Source organism: Vulpes lagopus, chromosome 10, assembly GCF_018345385.1.
Source record: "Vulpes lagopus strain Blue_001 chromosome 10, ASM1834538v1, whole genome shotgun sequence".
Taxonomy (NCBI): domain Eukaryota; kingdom Metazoa; phylum Chordata; class Mammalia; order Carnivora; family Canidae; genus Vulpes; species Vulpes lagopus.
This window is the reverse complement of record NC_054833.1, coordinates 50536376-50552441: the sequence shown is the minus strand read 5'-3', so window position 1 is coordinate 50552441 and position 16066 is coordinate 50536376. Positions and strand designations below refer to the sequence as shown.

Here is a 16066-nt window from a genome sequence, read left to right as displayed (position 1 = left end):
GACTCTAAAAATAAGAGCAGCCCGGGTGGCTCAGTGATTTAGCACTGCCTGCGGCCCAGTGCATGATCCTGGAGACCCGGGATCAGGTCCCACGTCGGGCTCCCTGCATGGAGCCTGCTTTTCCCTCTGCCTGTGTCTCTGCCCCTCTCACTCTGTGTCTCTCATGAATAAATAAATAAAATCTTAAAAAAAAAAAAAGTACTAAGGGTCTCCAACATTTTAAACGAATTTTAGATGGCTTGAAATATATAGGTCACTATAGCAGTTCTGCTCACCAGTTCCTGTGTGTGGGGAGGTTGGTATTTCACACACACACATCCAGAGAATCCTCTAGACACCAGCTGGGTGTCCTACAATTCATCTCATATATAGTTGATTAGTGTCAGATCTCACAATCGAGGGCTCAGTCCTTTAAAACTGCCTGCCCCTCCTTCCTTTCAGATGCAGGTCACTAGCCCAGATTATCGCCTGTGCTCTAACCAGCCAGCTCTGCACTGCAGGTACCAGCGACCCTCTTCTTTGAGTTTGATTAATTTGCTGAAGCTGCTAGCAGAACTCAGGAAAGCTGTTTACTGACTAAACTTCCTAAGTTTATTATAATCTAGCTGTATGGAAGAGATGGTATAGGACCATGTATAGGGAAAGGGGGTAGAGCTTCCCTGCCCTCACCACCAACTTGGAAGCTCCCAAAGCTGGTCCTTTTGGGTTTTTATTCAGGGGGGAAAAAAACTCATTACAAGGACACGATTGATTAAATCACTGGCTGTTGGATGTTGATATAACCTCCATCGCCCCTCCATTCCCCTCCCCAGAGATCAGAGGAGTGGGACTAATAATTCCAACCCTCTAATCACAAGATTGGTTCTCCAGGTACCCAGTTCTCATCCTCAGGTGACATAGGTGCTTTTAGAAGTTAGAGACAGACAGTTTTATTGCCCTCATCACTGGTGTTCCTAGAGTTTTAGGAGCTTTGTGCCAGAAGCAGAGATGAAGACCAAATATATACTTCTTATTATAAATTGCAGTATCATAGTTACTGTAGATTTTGGGTATATATTCAGTTTAAATATTTTTATTCCTTCCCATTGATTTTGATGATGTTTTTATTCTTATTAGTACATAACATTGCTTTCAAATGTGAGTTCTTCAAAGCACACAAAGAATATCTTTTTCCATTTTGTTTTGTCATGTTTTTCTTTTCGGCTTTTTCTTAGTATCCTATAATTTTTATTTTAATTTAAATAATGTATATATAGCTATTCAATCTTTCTTTTTCATTCATTGAGTTTTTTTTAACTTTCTGTATTATGGTAAAATATATAACATCAAACTTGTTATTTTAACCATTTTAAGCATCCATTTCAGTGATACTATGTTCGCAGTGTTGTACAACCATCACCATTATCTGTTTCCAGAACTTTCTCATTACCTCAGACAGAACCACTATACACATTAAACAATACCTCTACATTTCTCCTTCCCTCCAGCTCCTAATAACCTGGAATCTGTTTCTTGTCTCTATGAATTTGCCTATTCTAGATATTTCATATAAGTGAGATCATAAAATATTTGTTGTTTTGTGTCTTGTTTCACTTGGCATAACATCTTTAAGGTTCATCCAGCATACATGATAATGTATCAGAACTTCATTCTTATTTATGGCTGAATAATATCTCCATCATATGTGTATATATATATACTACAATTTATTTATTCATCTATTAATGAACACTTGTGTTTCCATCTTTGGCTATTGTGGATAATGCTGCAGTGAACATAGGTTTATGGATGTGTGTTTGAGTTTTTTCAGTTCTTTGGGGTATATACCTAGGAGCAGCCTTGGTGGGTCCTGTGATCATTCTATGTTTAACTCTGAGGAACTGCCAAACTGTTTTCTACAGCAGCTGCACCATTTCATATTCTTCCTGCAATGCACAAAGTCCCAGTTTTCTCCACATCCTTACCTATACTTGTTATTTTCTGGTGTTTGTTTTGTTTATGTTTTAAAATTTTTTTTGCTTTAATTTTTATTATAGCCATCCTAATGGATGTGAAGTGGTATCTCATTGTGGTTTTGTTTTTGCATTTCCCTAATGACTAATGATGTTGAACATCTTTTCTTAGGCTTATTAACCATTTGTATACATTCTTTGGAAGCTGTAGGAATTCATTATACATTCTTGCTATTGAGCTCTTACTATATGATTTACAAATAGTCTGGATATTGAATCAGTATATAATATGATTTGTAAGTAGTTTATCCCATTCTGTAAATATTATTTTCCCTTTCTTGATAATGTCTTTTGATGCACAAAATTTTTAATTTTGATTAAGTCTGATTTACCTGTTTTTTCTTCTGTTCCTCAGGCTTCTGGTGCTTTATGTAAGAATCCATTGTCAAATTCAAGCTCATGAAGATATGCCACTCTGTTTTATTCTAAGAGTTTTATAGTTTTAGCTCTTCTATTTAGGTTGTTGATCCATTTAAGTTTTTACATATGGTATGAGGTAGAGGTTCAGCTTCATTCTTAGGCATGTAGAAATCTAGTTGTCCTAGTACCATTTGTTGAAGAGATTCTTCTTTCCCCGTTAAATGGACTTGGCACCTGTGTCAAAAATCACTGGTCATTGATGTGTGGATTTATTTATGGATTCTCAATTCTGTTCCTTTGGTTTGCTCTTATGCCAGAACCACACTGAGTACTGTAGCTTCAGAGTAAGTTTTGAAATATGAAAGTGGGTATCCTCCAGTTTTGTTCTTTTTCAAGATCAATTTAGTGCCTTTTGCAGTTCCCCTATGAATTTAATGACCACCTTTTTCATTTATGCAAAAAAAGACTTGGAATTCTGAGTGAAATTGCATTGAGTATATGATCATTTAGGTAGTATTGATATCTTAACAGTTTGTCTTCCAATCCATGAACATGGGATATTTTTCCATTTGTTTGGATTTCTTTAATTTCTTTTATCCTTGCTTTACAGTTTTCAGTGTACAGGATTTTTATAGTTTTGGTTAAATGTATTCCCAGGTACTTAATTCTTCAGATGCTGTTGTATATGGAATTGCTTTCTTAGTTTCCATTTTAGATTACTATTGCTGTTGTATAGAAATACAACTGATTTTCATGAATTGATCTTGTGACCTGCAACTTTGCTAAATTTATTTGTTACAACTAGTAGATTTCTTGTGGATTCTTTGGGAGTTTATATGTTACAGAATCATGTCATCTTTGAGTATAGTTTTACTTCTTTTTTCCTGACTTTGATGCCTTTTTGTTTTTGTCTAACTACTCTGTCTAGAAGTTCAGTACAATGTTGAATAGCAGTGGTGAAAGTGGGCAACCTTATCTTGTTCCTGATCTTAGTGGGAAAGCTTCAATTCTTTCAACATTGATTATGTTGTTACCTGTGGGTTTTTCATAAATTACCTTTTTCCTTTTGTTTCCTTTTGTTTTGTTTTCTTTTGCTGGTTCTTATTATGTTGGGTAGATTCCTATCTATTCAGTTTTTTCTGACTGTTTTTATTGTGAAAGGCAATTGAATTTTGTCAAATGCCTTTTCTGTGTGTATTGAAATGATCATGTATTTTCCTTCATTTTATTACATGATGTATTACACGGATTGATTTTCTTATATTGGCCCACTCTTGTGTTCCCAGGATAAATCCTACTTGCTATATGATACTTTTAATAAGCTCTTATATTTAGTTTGCTGGTACTTTGTTTTTTGTGTTTTGTTTTGTTTTGCTGGTACTTTTTTGAGGAGTCTTAAATCTGTATTCTTAAGAGGCATTGAGTATTATAATTTTCCTGTGGTGTATTTATCTGACTTTGGTATTAGAGACTTTCTGGCCTCCTAGAAGGAATTAGGAAGTATTCCCTATTATTACTGTATTTCTTGGAAGAGTTTGAGATAGACTGCTGCTAATTCTTAAGTGTGTGTGTGGTAGTGTTTTGCTAGTCATCTTTTTTTCCCCACCCCCAGTCCTCTTTTTTAATGTAGGCAGTTGCTGCTGCATATTTTCCTCTCAGCTCTGCCTTTGCTGCATTCCATAAATTTGGGTATTGTGTGCTTCTGTTTTCATTTGTCTCTAAGCTCTTTTAGCAAATTTAAGATGGTTGTTTAAAGTCTTTGTCTAGTAACTCCACTCTCTGAGCTTCCTTAGCAGCTGTTTTGGCCAGTATATTTTATTTCTTTAAATGGACCATCCTCTCCTAATTTCCTATTTCTTTGTATGTCTTGTGATTCTTTTGTTGAGAGATGGATTTTTTTAACATTAAAATTTTCTTTAATTAAAAATTTATTTTGTTATATCAGTTTCAGGTATATAATGTAATCATTCAGCAATTTTGTACATTACTCATCATAATAAGTGTCCTCTTAATCCACTTTATTTATGTTACCCACCCCTGGCACCCACCTCCCCTTTTGTAGGCACCAGTTTGTTTTCTGTAGTTAAGAGTCGGCCTTTTTGTCTGACTCTTTTCTTTATTTTGTTTTGTTTCTTAAATTCCACATGAGTGAAATCATAGTATTTGCCTTTCACTTAGCATAATATCCTATAGGTTCATCTAAGTTTTTGCAAGTGGCATGATCTCATCGTTTTTTATGGCTGAATAATATTCCACTGTATATATATTCCACTGAGTAATATTCCACTACATCTTATTTACATATTCATTAATTGATGGACACTTAGGATGCTTCCATACCATGGCTACTCTAAAAAATGTGTCTATAAATATAGGGATGTATATATCTTTCTGAGTTAGTTTTTTTTATCTTCTTTGAGTAAATGCCCAATAATGAAATTATTAGATCATGGTAATTCTATTTTTAACTTCTTGAGGAACCTCCAGACTGTTTTCCACAGTGGCTGCACCAGTTTGCATTCCCACCAGCAGTGCACGAGGGTTCCTTTTTCTCCATATCCTCGCCATCACATGTTGTTTCTTGTCGTTTTGATACTAGCCATTCTGACAGGTGTGAGGTGGTATCTCATTGTGGTTTTGATTTGCATTTCCCTGAGCTAAGTGATGTTGGGCATCTTTTCTTGTGTCTTTTGGGCATTTGTCTTCTTTGGGAACATGTCTATTCAAGTACTCTGCTCATTTCTTAATCAGATTATTTTTTAATTATTTGAGTTCTGTAAAATATATTTTGGATTTTAATCCTTATCAAATATGTCATTTGAAGATATTTTATAGCTTGCCTTACTGTTTTGTTGATGATTTCCTTTGCTGTGTAAAAGCTTTTTGTTCTGATGTAGTCCCGTTTTTTTGTTTGGGGGTTTTTTTGCTTTTGTTTCCCTTGGCTGAGGCATATCTAGGAAAATGTTGGCCAATGTCAAAGAAATTACTGTGTGTATTTTCTTTTTCTTTTCTTTTTTTTTTTTTCTTAAGATTTTATTTATTTATTCATGAGGGACACACAGAGAAAGAGGCAGAGACACAGGCAGAGGGAGAAGCAGGCTCCATGCAAGGAGTCTGATGTGGGACTTGATCCCCATCCTGGAACTCCAGGATCTCGCCCTGGGCTGAAGGCAGGCGCTAAACTGCTGAGCCACCCAGGGATCCCTACTGTGTGTATTTTCTTCTAGAAGTTCTGTGGTTTTAGGTTTCACATTAAGGTTTAATGCATTTTTAGTTTATTTTTGTATATGGTGTAAGAAAGTGGTTTAGTTTCATTCTTTGGCATGTAGCTGTCCAGTTTTCCCAACACCATTTGTTGAAGAGACTTTTTCCTGTTGTATATTCTTGCCCTCTTTGTCATAGATCAATTGGTCATGTAATGGATTTATTTTTGGACTCTCTGTTTTGTTCTGAAAACTGGATATTTTACTGTCATAGTGTGGTAACTGGAAAATCAGATTTTCCCCTTCCCTTGGGTGTGACTTTTTTTTTCTTCTATTGTTGAGGGTTGTAATGGTCCGTTTGTTTCATGAGGACACTTAACTTTTTGTGCAGAGTATGTATTCCTTGTTGTGTGTGGCTACTGAAGACTGTTCCTTAACTTGCATTCAAGTAGTGTTTTGACAGAGATTTCCTTGAATGCCAGGAGTGAGTGAGTGAGTGAAAGACAGAATGAGAATCTTTGCTAATTTTTGCAAACTGGCTCTGTGTTAGGATAGGATCTCTCTTCATCACTTAGGGAGGATTGCACTGACCCTGGGGATTAGCCCAAAGTGAAAGCTTATGTTTTTCTCAGGTGTTTTTTGAGCAAGCATCTTACCCCTGGGTATGTGTGTGGCTTTCTGAATTTCCCAGTTAGATGTGTGGTTTTGAATGCTCTAATTTCAGAAGGAAACTGTCTTTCTAGCTTTTCATCCTAGGCTGTAAGGCAGTCTGTTGTCTGTCTCAGCAGGAATCTTTTTGTCCTATACAGCTGTGGGTAGTTGGTCAGTTTTACAGTTTTCAAGCATTGCTCATGGCTTTTCCAGCCTCGGGGAGATGCATGTGAAACAAACGAGACCCGGCACCCTACAAGAGTTCTGTGGGCAGTGCCCAGACTGATTTATAACAGATGTATACAGTAATTTGCAAATATGATCTGCTATGCTCCTTCTAGAACAGAGAGCCGAGATCCCACACTGGAAATAGGGACTGTCATTTTTCATGGCAGCTACCAAGGGGAGAGGAAAGAGTGGGGCCAAGGCAAGTAAAACACCACAAAGCTTTCCTACAGTTTATAAGTTGCCGTTTGTTTTTTTTTTTAAAATTTTAGATTTGTTTGATTGCTGTAAACCTTTGACTCTTAGAGTTCTGACAGTTTTGCCTGTTTCTTAGTGTTTCTGTCAGGAGGGGAGATTGGAGCTGCCTACCTTGTCATTTTGCTGATGTCACTACTCTTTTTTGCTTTTAAACCATTAAGGAATTAGATACAAAAGTGACTTATAGGTCAGGGCACTTCAGAATTAGAGCTGATGAAGAAAAATGACTTTTATATAAGCTTGTACTGAAATAGTTTCTTAAACTTACTGTTTTTTCCCTGGGTTAGGCCTTCTCGTTTCATGGATGTGTCGTTACGGAGCTTCTCCCTGTGTTGTGACCTGTTAAGCCGGGTTTGCCACACAGCAGTCACTTACTGTAAGGATGCTCTAGAAAATCATCTTCATGTCATCATCGGTACACTTATACCCCTAGTGAATGATCAGATGGAAGTTCAGGACCAGGTACTGCCCCAAATCATCTTTGCAGAGATATTTGAAATAACATTGATAAAAGTGTTCTTGAAAGGCAGCTCCTTTCAAAGCTGGAATGTTTTGTTTACTCAGTGTCATTAGCCATTTTAGTGAAAATATTCTCTGAAAAATGGTTGGAAAAACATTTGCAATTAATTAATCTTTGTAATAATGTAATTACAGAGTACCTAGTAATTTTGAACTAACGAATAACTTAGTAGTTTCTTAGATTGAAGTTTAGAGGTAATAAAAACCAGGGCAGCCATTGACCCTGCTGTAATGGTGAGGTCTTACGTACACAGAATGTTCCAGTAGTACTGGCATGTGTCTACCCCAGTGCCCATCCTGTAGCAGCACCTTATATATTTGTTGAATCATTTGAAAGCACAGAAGTCATAGGTGGTACTATAGAAGTAATTAGATCCTTTTCTTGGAACTGGGTTAGTAAAGTTTTTATCATTTATTACAGTAGGTTTGGTTGTTTTACCTTAAAATATAATTAAACCATTTTTTCTTTTTATTTTTTTTTAATTATGTTTAGGTATTGGACTTGTTGAAATACTTAGTGATAGATAACAAGGATAATGAAAACCTCTATATGACAATTAAACTTTTAGATCCTTTTCCTGACCATGATGTCTTTAAGGATTTGCGCATTACTCAGCAGAAAATTAAGTACAGTAATGGACCCTTTTCACTTTTGGAGGTAATAATTATTCTATCATCTGACTTTTTTGAAAACTTCCAATTCTCTAAAAATAAAAACTAAATATTTTCTTAAAATTGTGATTAAAAATAACATGAGATTTACCCTCAACAAATAAAAAAACTGAAACAATATATCCTCTTGTATTGCAGTAAAATGATAAATATCAAGATTTCTTGGTTAAGATCTGAAATTAATGAAGAAATATGATCTAAAATATGCTTGATTTTCATACACATCAGATCCATTAATATCTCAAAATTACCATCTGATCCTTTAAGGGACAATTTAATGTTTGAATTAGAGATGTGCAAGTACATGTATGTGCATGTATTTGCCTTTTAAAAGAATTTTTCAGCTTTTAATCTTACTTTTTAATCTCTATAAACTTGAAAATTCTGTTCAGATGTGTTTTTTGGTATAAATTATAATTTTATTATAAAAAATATTATGTCAGTATGACAATGTAGTTAAATTGTACTACAATGTCGAACTAGAGTTACAGTCCTAAATAAGTAGAGATTTAAGCTTTTCCCTTGGAATATGCTATTCCAATCTTAAAATCTTAAGTATGTTATCATGAGAGAATCTATTGGAATTTTAAGTGGATAAAACATTGGCAGATTTGAAATGGAAGAAGTCATTTATTTCTACCTCAGGTGGTAATAATAGTGATATAAGTCAATGTCTATAAAAGGCACTTACTAATTTCTTTCTTTACGTTTTATTCCACAGACTTCATGCATGTCCAAAAAGCAGGTTACATTTTTAACTAATTTCCTCTTTTAGGAAATAAACCATTTTCTCTCGGTGAGTGTTTATGATGCACTCCCTTTGACAAGGCTTGAAGGCTTGAAGGATGTCTGCAGACAGCTCGCACAGCATAAGGACCAGATGGCAGACCTCATGAGAGCATCTCAGGGTACTGATGTTAATGACATGGGTTACTTGGACCTATGTCTTTTCAAAAGAGTCTTTTCTAGATTCTTGATCTTTAGTAGCCGTGAACTTAGTTTAGACTCTGGTCAGGTAGTTCAGACCTTATCGTTTCTCATCTAACCATAAATGAGATCGTAAATGGTCTCCTCATCTTGAATTACCCCCATTTTATCCATCCCCTACACCTCTACCACAGTGGTTTCTCTAAAGCCAGACACAATCAATGGTGTTACGCTACTGCTTGAATAGTTTTAACCACTTCCTGCTGTCTGAAAGAAACCTTTGAATTCCTTAGAGCCAGGCATACAGGTAATCTATCCCTGCCTGTTGCTCCAAGTTGTTTAAATAAAAGAAATGTATCCCACTCTAAGTGTCTTAGCCATGTATGTGCATATGTATACTTGCATATGTATATGTGTTTTTCTATATTAACACACATTTTTGTATATGTGTTTCTAGCCTTTTTTTTTTTTTTAAGAAAACATTTTTATATTGATTTGAGTTTAGATTATTGTGGTACTGTACTTAGGGGAAACAACTTCTTTCATTTTATTTTAATTCAATTTGCCAATATACAGTATAACACCCAGTGCTCATCTCATCATGTGCCCTCCTTAATGCCCATCACCCAGTTACCCCCCTTCCCCTTCTGTAACCCTTTATTTCCTAGAAAGGAAATTATTTCTACTTATGTTTTGATTTTCATCTTTTGACCATTAATTTCCTATTTCTGTTGTAGATTTTTTTTCCCCATTAGTTTTAAAAACTAATTTGGGTTTTGATCATATGAGTTCAGTTTGTAGTGCATTTGTTCTGAGGTGCGTGCAGTGTGTGTGCGCATGTGTAAAAGATGAATACTTCTCTCTTTTGTTCTCATGTGTTTGGGTAATTCATTGGTCCATACCTGTCTTATCTAATACAGCCACTAGCTGTTTTTAGCTATTTAAATTTCAGTGAATTAAAGTCTAATAAAATTTAAAATTTAGTATCTTCAATCGTGCTAGCACATGTCAGGTTCCCAGTACTAACTAGACTAGTGGCTATTGTTGGACACATTGTAGAATATTTTTCTCATTGCACAAAGTTCTATTGGACAATGCTGGTGTAGACTAGATGCTAGGGGTTAAAGACCAAAGTGAGCTTCTAAGGTCTCTTGTAGGTTAATGTTGAATGATTTTTGTGTTTCTAACTCTTAGTGATTTTGCTAAAGTATTAACTGGTTTGCACAACTTCTTAGGATATTACTCTTTGTCTGCCAAATACTGCTGATCACTTTTACATGGTTCTGTTTTATAAGGTAGCTCAAGTACACTCACTTTATGTTTTTGACCTGCTCATGATTTAAAACTTTGTTTTTTAGAAAAACTGAATGAAAATTTTCTAGTCAGATAATTTAATATAAAACATATTGTAAAGAAATGCAATTTCTCCATTGTGGTTGAAACTAATTTTTTCAAAACTGTTCGTAGATAACCCGCAGGATGGCATAATGGTGAAGCTCATTGTCAGCTTGTTGCAGTTATGCAAGATGGCAGTGAACCACACTGGTGAAAGAGAAGTATTAGGTAAGCTCTTTGGCTAAATGAATATGAGTTTTTGTGTTTCATTGGTCATCTCTGTTTTCAAAATCAGTAAAAGTTTGTCATTTGGAATAATAGGGAAATGTGAAATGCTAGTTGAGTTATATTTCTGTTTATTTCAAGTGTCCCTAAGCAACCCTCCTTTCATATTTTCCTTCCTTAAACATTTGCATAAAGTGAGAAGTTAATGATTTATGTGTGTACATAACTGTTCAATAATTTATTTTTTTTAAAGACTTTATTAATTTACTCATGAGAGACACAGAAAGAGAGGCAGATATACAGGTAGAGGGAGGAGAAGCAGGCTCCATGCAAGGAGCCTGATGCGGAATTCGATCTTGGGAATCCAGGATCATGCCTTGAGCCAAAGGCAGACACTCAGCCACTGAGCCAACCAGGCGTCCCCCTAACTGTTCATTTAAAAATACTTTTATAGGGGCGTGGTGGGGTGGGTAAAAAAAAAATAAAAAAAAAAAACTTTTATGAAAAAAATAAAAAAAATAAAAATACTTTTATGTTTTTAAGAAAGTCAGAAATAAATATTTGTAGTGTTATGTTGCAAATAAATTGACTTGTACTATATTTTGTAAATATAACTGACTGGTGCTTCATCTTTTTTGTAGGACATAGTAAGCATGAGGATTTGGAGGGCTGGGTGAATTAAACTCAGATATTAAAGCCACATCCAAACCCTTTCCTGCCACCATTTGAGGGGTGTCTTAGTGTAAGATAAATGGCCACCATACGTCCTATTTAGATGTGTTTAGGCTAAGTGATCACAGGATGGAAACACTGATTGAAGTCAGCTTGAGGTTGTTATGGCAGCATTGTTTCAAATAAGGAAAATTGGAGGAATAAGAGGTCTTTCACAGATTCTACTTTCTTTCAATGGAGTCTATCTTGTCTTTTCACTGGGAGCCTAGTATCTAGGGCATTTTTTAATTTATAAGTTATTGTAACTGAAATATACCTTACATACAGAAAAGGATACAGATAATAGTATCTAACTCGGAAGTTTTTCATAATCAGAAAGTACCTGTTCATCTAGCTAGCCCTCAGACTGAGAAACAGAGCCTTTACCAGACCCTGGAAGTGTCATTTGATCAAGGAACTCATATGTCTGTGTCCTGTCTGTAGTGGTGCTGTTTCCAGGGACAGACCTGATTTGCTCCAGGAGTCCTGAGTGGCTTTCCTGTATAACAGAAGATTTTAGTTTGGTTGTACATCATTCTTAGTGGTGAAAGACTAAAAGCTTTCACTCCCAGGTCAGGAAGGAAACAGGGTTGCCCACTTTTCCCAGTGGTGGCCCAAGTTGTACAGGAGGTTCTAGCGAGAGGAGTGGAACAAGAAGAAAAGAAGAAGCATCCAGATTGGAAAGGAAGAAGTAGAACTGTTTCTCTCCACAGATGACACAATCCCATATCTAGAAAATCCCAGAGACCCTACAAGAAATTGACTGTAATAAAGCTAATAAATGACCTTAGCACAACTGCAGGATATAGGATCCATATGCAAAATTTAGTTGTGTTTCTGTACACCAGCAGTGAACATCTAAAAAGAAAGTTTTATTCCATTTACAGTTCTGTTTATAATAGCATCCAAAGGAATCCAGTACTTGGAGATAAATTTAATCAAGGAAGTAAAAGACTTGCACGCTGTGTTAGAAGCATGTCAGCAAGTACATGCCACACTCAAGGCAGGAGGAGCTAGGGCTGCACCTTTTGAAAGGACAGCTATCAGAAAATGTGTTTGTGTGTTGTGGTAAATCCCCTCACGGCTGGGAAAGAGCGTGAGGGAGTTCTCAGGCACGCAGGAGCTGCTCTGTCATCCTCTGCGTGCTGATAACATCCTCTGAGGATGCTGATAACATCCTCTGCGTGCTGAAGAGAATGTGTGTGTCAGTTTTCACTGAACTGAGTGTTTAAGATTTGTGTACTTTGTATATATAATACCTCAAAAATGTTTTAACAGTTTTACCATCTGTTGATAACTTTCGTATAGTAGCTGTGTTTAGACTTTCATCCTTACTGTCTACATTCTGTTACTAATTTCTCTCTCCTGGATAGGATTTTATATGGGAAAATATCTTTGGCCTACTGATACAATATCCTTAATCTATTCACAATCTTTGAGAAACCACTTAAATCAGGATGCCTGGGTGGCTCAGTGGTTTAAGCGCCTGCCTTTGGCCCAGGGTGTGATCCTGGAGTCCCGGGATCAAGTCCCACATTGGGTTCCCTGCATGGAGCCTGCTTCTCCCTCTGCCTGTGTCTCTGCCTCTCTCTCTCTCTCTCTCTCTCTCTCTCTCTCATGAATAAATAAAATCTTAAAAAAAAAAAAAAAAAGAAACCACTTAAATTTTGAAGGATGACAAAACATATTTTTGAAAATAGAAAATTTGTTTAATGGGAGATCTTTTAGCTACAACTGTACTGAAAAAGAATTTCTAAATATAGAGGCTGTTGGAAGCTGCCTGGGAGAAGTGGGTCCTGTAGATTTCTCTACGATAGCCCTACAGCATAGCAGAGATATATCTTCTATCAAGGCCTCTGAGTTATTTGAAGATAAAGAACTTCAGTGGACCTTCATCACATTGACCTACCTGAATAACACACTGGTAGAAGATTGGTGAGTATTTAATAACACTGAATGTCTGATGGCACCTACTTCGTCTGACATTTAAGGAGATTGATACTTTACATAAATAACATGTCCTGAAACTAAAGCATTCTCCTTTAAGTGGCCATACTTTTCTTTTAATCTCTGAAGGCCTACTATGTGCCAGGCACTGGATTCACTGATGAGCATATCCGACAGGACCAATGTTAAATTCTAATGAGAGTAGACTAGACACACAATAAGGAAGTTTTCAGGAAGTTCTATACAGAACATTAAAATAGAATTGCAAAAGAGGATGTTTTGGGCACTTGTTGAAATCAAAGGCACTATTCTCTCATTGAAAGTATTTCTAGCCTCTTAAAATAAGTCCTAGAGAAGCAGCTTCTTAACTCCAAAAATCTTAAGCCAATCAGATAGGGTTTTTCTTTTGCCCATTGATTTTCTTTATGTTGAACAAAATTGCAGCAGATTCTGTCCTGATTTCTGCTTGGTGGCTATGAAATTACATTTGCTTTCTGTGCCCCCCACTCCTGCAGTGATTACTAACTCAGGTTTACTGAAGGAATAGTAAAAATTCTTTGATAATTTTGGCTTTGATGCTATGGAATTTTTATTTATAGATGTAAAATTTTCTAATGTAAAAACTGCCTGACATAGTTGACCTTTACAGTTTGTGGTTGAATGACACGTTTGAACTGTTTGGGTCCACTTATATGTGGATTTTATACACACACACACACACACACACACACACACACATAAACACACACAATATGGTACTGTAAATGTATTTTCTCTCCCTTATGATATTCTTCAGAACATTCTCTTTTCTGTACCTTATTTTGTTATAAAAATACAATGTATAACACATATATAAATATATGTTAATTGACTATGTTATCTATATGTCTTCTTGTCGACAGCAGGCTATTAGTGGTAAAGTTTTGGGGGAGTCATGATTTATATGCAGATTTTGACTGTGTGGGGATGAGTGCTCCTAAGTTGTTCAAGGTTCAACTATAATATAAATTTTAAATTTTAGATTTAAATTTTTTATTGGAGGTTACTTCACATTCATCAATAGTTGAAATACTTTATAGGCATCTGAATTATATATTTTTCAGTGTCAAAGTACGATCAGCTGCTGTTACCTGTTTGAAGAGCATTTTAGCCACAAAGACTGGACATAGTTTCTGGGAGATTTATAAGACGACAACTGACCCCATGCTGATCTATCTACAGCCTTTTAGAACATCGAGAAAAAAGGTCTCTCAAATAATAAATGTTTATTGAATACCCACTATATCTGGAAATTTCGGTTTGTTGTGGGAGTAGAAAGCTTTTACATCAATCCTATGAAATCCATTGATGTTAGGTGTGGTTTGTAGGTTTTGTGCAACAAGCAAGTGTATATGTCTATAGAAAGTTAAAGTATCACAGTCCTTTAGTGAGATATAAAATGACCTCTAGGTTTCTCCCTTTTTCCACGTTAATATCCTACAGCATTTGACCGAGAGTATTCTGAAGGATATTTAGGAACTCTGCTTTTCTTTTAGTCTAAACATTCCTCTTTCATATTTTCTTCTTATAAAGCAAGTAGGAGGTAAACAGAATTTTCACCAAATTAACTTCAGGACATAAACCCATCATTGTAATAGTCTTTTAAATATATCATAAATATAATTTTGGTCTTAGTGAAGTTACTGGTAATAAAAATTATTAATAAGATCAGTAATACAATCTGTAAAACACTGTAATTGTAACATTTTGAAATCAGTTCTCTGTGGTAGACTTGAGCTGGTTTTGTCCATGAGACCAGTGAGGCAGAGTTTGTGTTGCAATGAGCTAAGAGTGGACTCAAGTATCCTGTTGTGTAGACCAGTAATTTTTTAATCATACCACATGGCCTTCCATATAAACATAGATGTATTTTATGTTACTCATTGCCTCCAGATTCATTTTTAACTATATTTAGTTTGGCTTGGAAACAGATTTTATACCTAAATATGTTCTGTATAGGAAAGATAAAATGTATTTCTAATTACCTTACTTACATGTTTTGACTATTTTCTTTCTAGTTTTTGGAAGTACCCAGACTGGATAAAGAAAGTCCTTTAGAAGGCCTGGATGATACAAGCCTGTGGATTCCCCAAAGTGAAAATCATGACATTTGGATTAAAAGGCTGACTTGTGCTTTTTTGGATAGTGGAGGCATGAAAAGTGAAATTCTTCAATTATTAAAGCCAATGTGTGAAGTAAGAAGATTAATTAGTCTGCCTTACTCCCTTTCTATCTGTACTTTTTATATTTGACCCTTCTCTTAATAGTCTTTGGTTGTCCCATTCCCTTTGGCTTCTATGCACATGTTTGTGCTTGTCTTTCTAAAAAGAGTGCTATGGTAGGGCACATCTTCAGGAAATATCACCTGTGCTTGGCTGTTGGGAGTCCATCAAATGGGGCCCAGTGAGACCTCTGTTTAGTTAGAACTTTGTGCAGTCGGTTTCAGCTGTGGGGTAACTGCATACTGGATGAGCTCTAAAGGGTGCCTTGAATAATTTGTTACTAATGATTGTAAATTACTTATTTTAACCAAAAGTCTGCTCTCTTTTTCTAAGCTTAATTTTTAAAAAAGTCATTGTCATTTACTTTCCCTCGTATACTTTATTAAATAAGAAAAAAGAGATAGCAGTTAACATTACTTTTTTATTTTTATCTATTATTTATTTATTTGTTTTAAAGATTTACTTAATAGAGAGGGTGTGAGCAAGCGAACAGTTTATTTCTCTTCCTCCACAGGAAGGGCAGACATTTAACTGAATGTGCCTCCCAGACACCCTGCTTTTTAATTTTTGAAGGTACAATACAGTTTATTTCAGTAGAGGTAAAGGTCTGTACCAAATCAAACACAGAATTGGTATACTTTTATCAAGTATGCCATCCAAAACAGTATAATATAAAAATGCTCTAAGACTTTAATGCTAACCTAGTTTATATAGTACCATCAAACACAATTTAATGACAGTGTGAAAACAAAGTATCTGA

The 16066-nt window shown here is 35.6% G+C and overlaps 1 protein-coding gene across 6 annotated transcripts in view; it reads left to right on the top strand.

Moving 5' to 3' along the window:
* Positions 1–16066, top strand: part of ATM (ATM serine/threonine kinase) — a 117144-nt gene that overhangs the window by 54888 nt on the left and 46190 nt on the right. For all 6 annotated transcript variants that reach the window (XM_041771453.1, XM_041771454.1, XM_041771457.1 and 3 more), the window contains 7 exons: positions 6997–7171; positions 7722–7886; positions 8676–8808; positions 10295–10390; positions 12862–13033; positions 14149–14290; positions 15103–15279. In XM_041771453.1, coding sequence (XP_041627387.1) covers positions 6997–7171; positions 7722–7886; positions 8676–8808; positions 10295–10390; positions 12862–13033; positions 14149–14290; positions 15103–15279 — 1060 coding nt within the window. The remainder of the gene's footprint in view (positions 1–6996; positions 7172–7721; positions 7887–8675; positions 8809–10294; positions 10391–12861; positions 13034–14148; positions 14291–15102; positions 15280–16066) is intronic.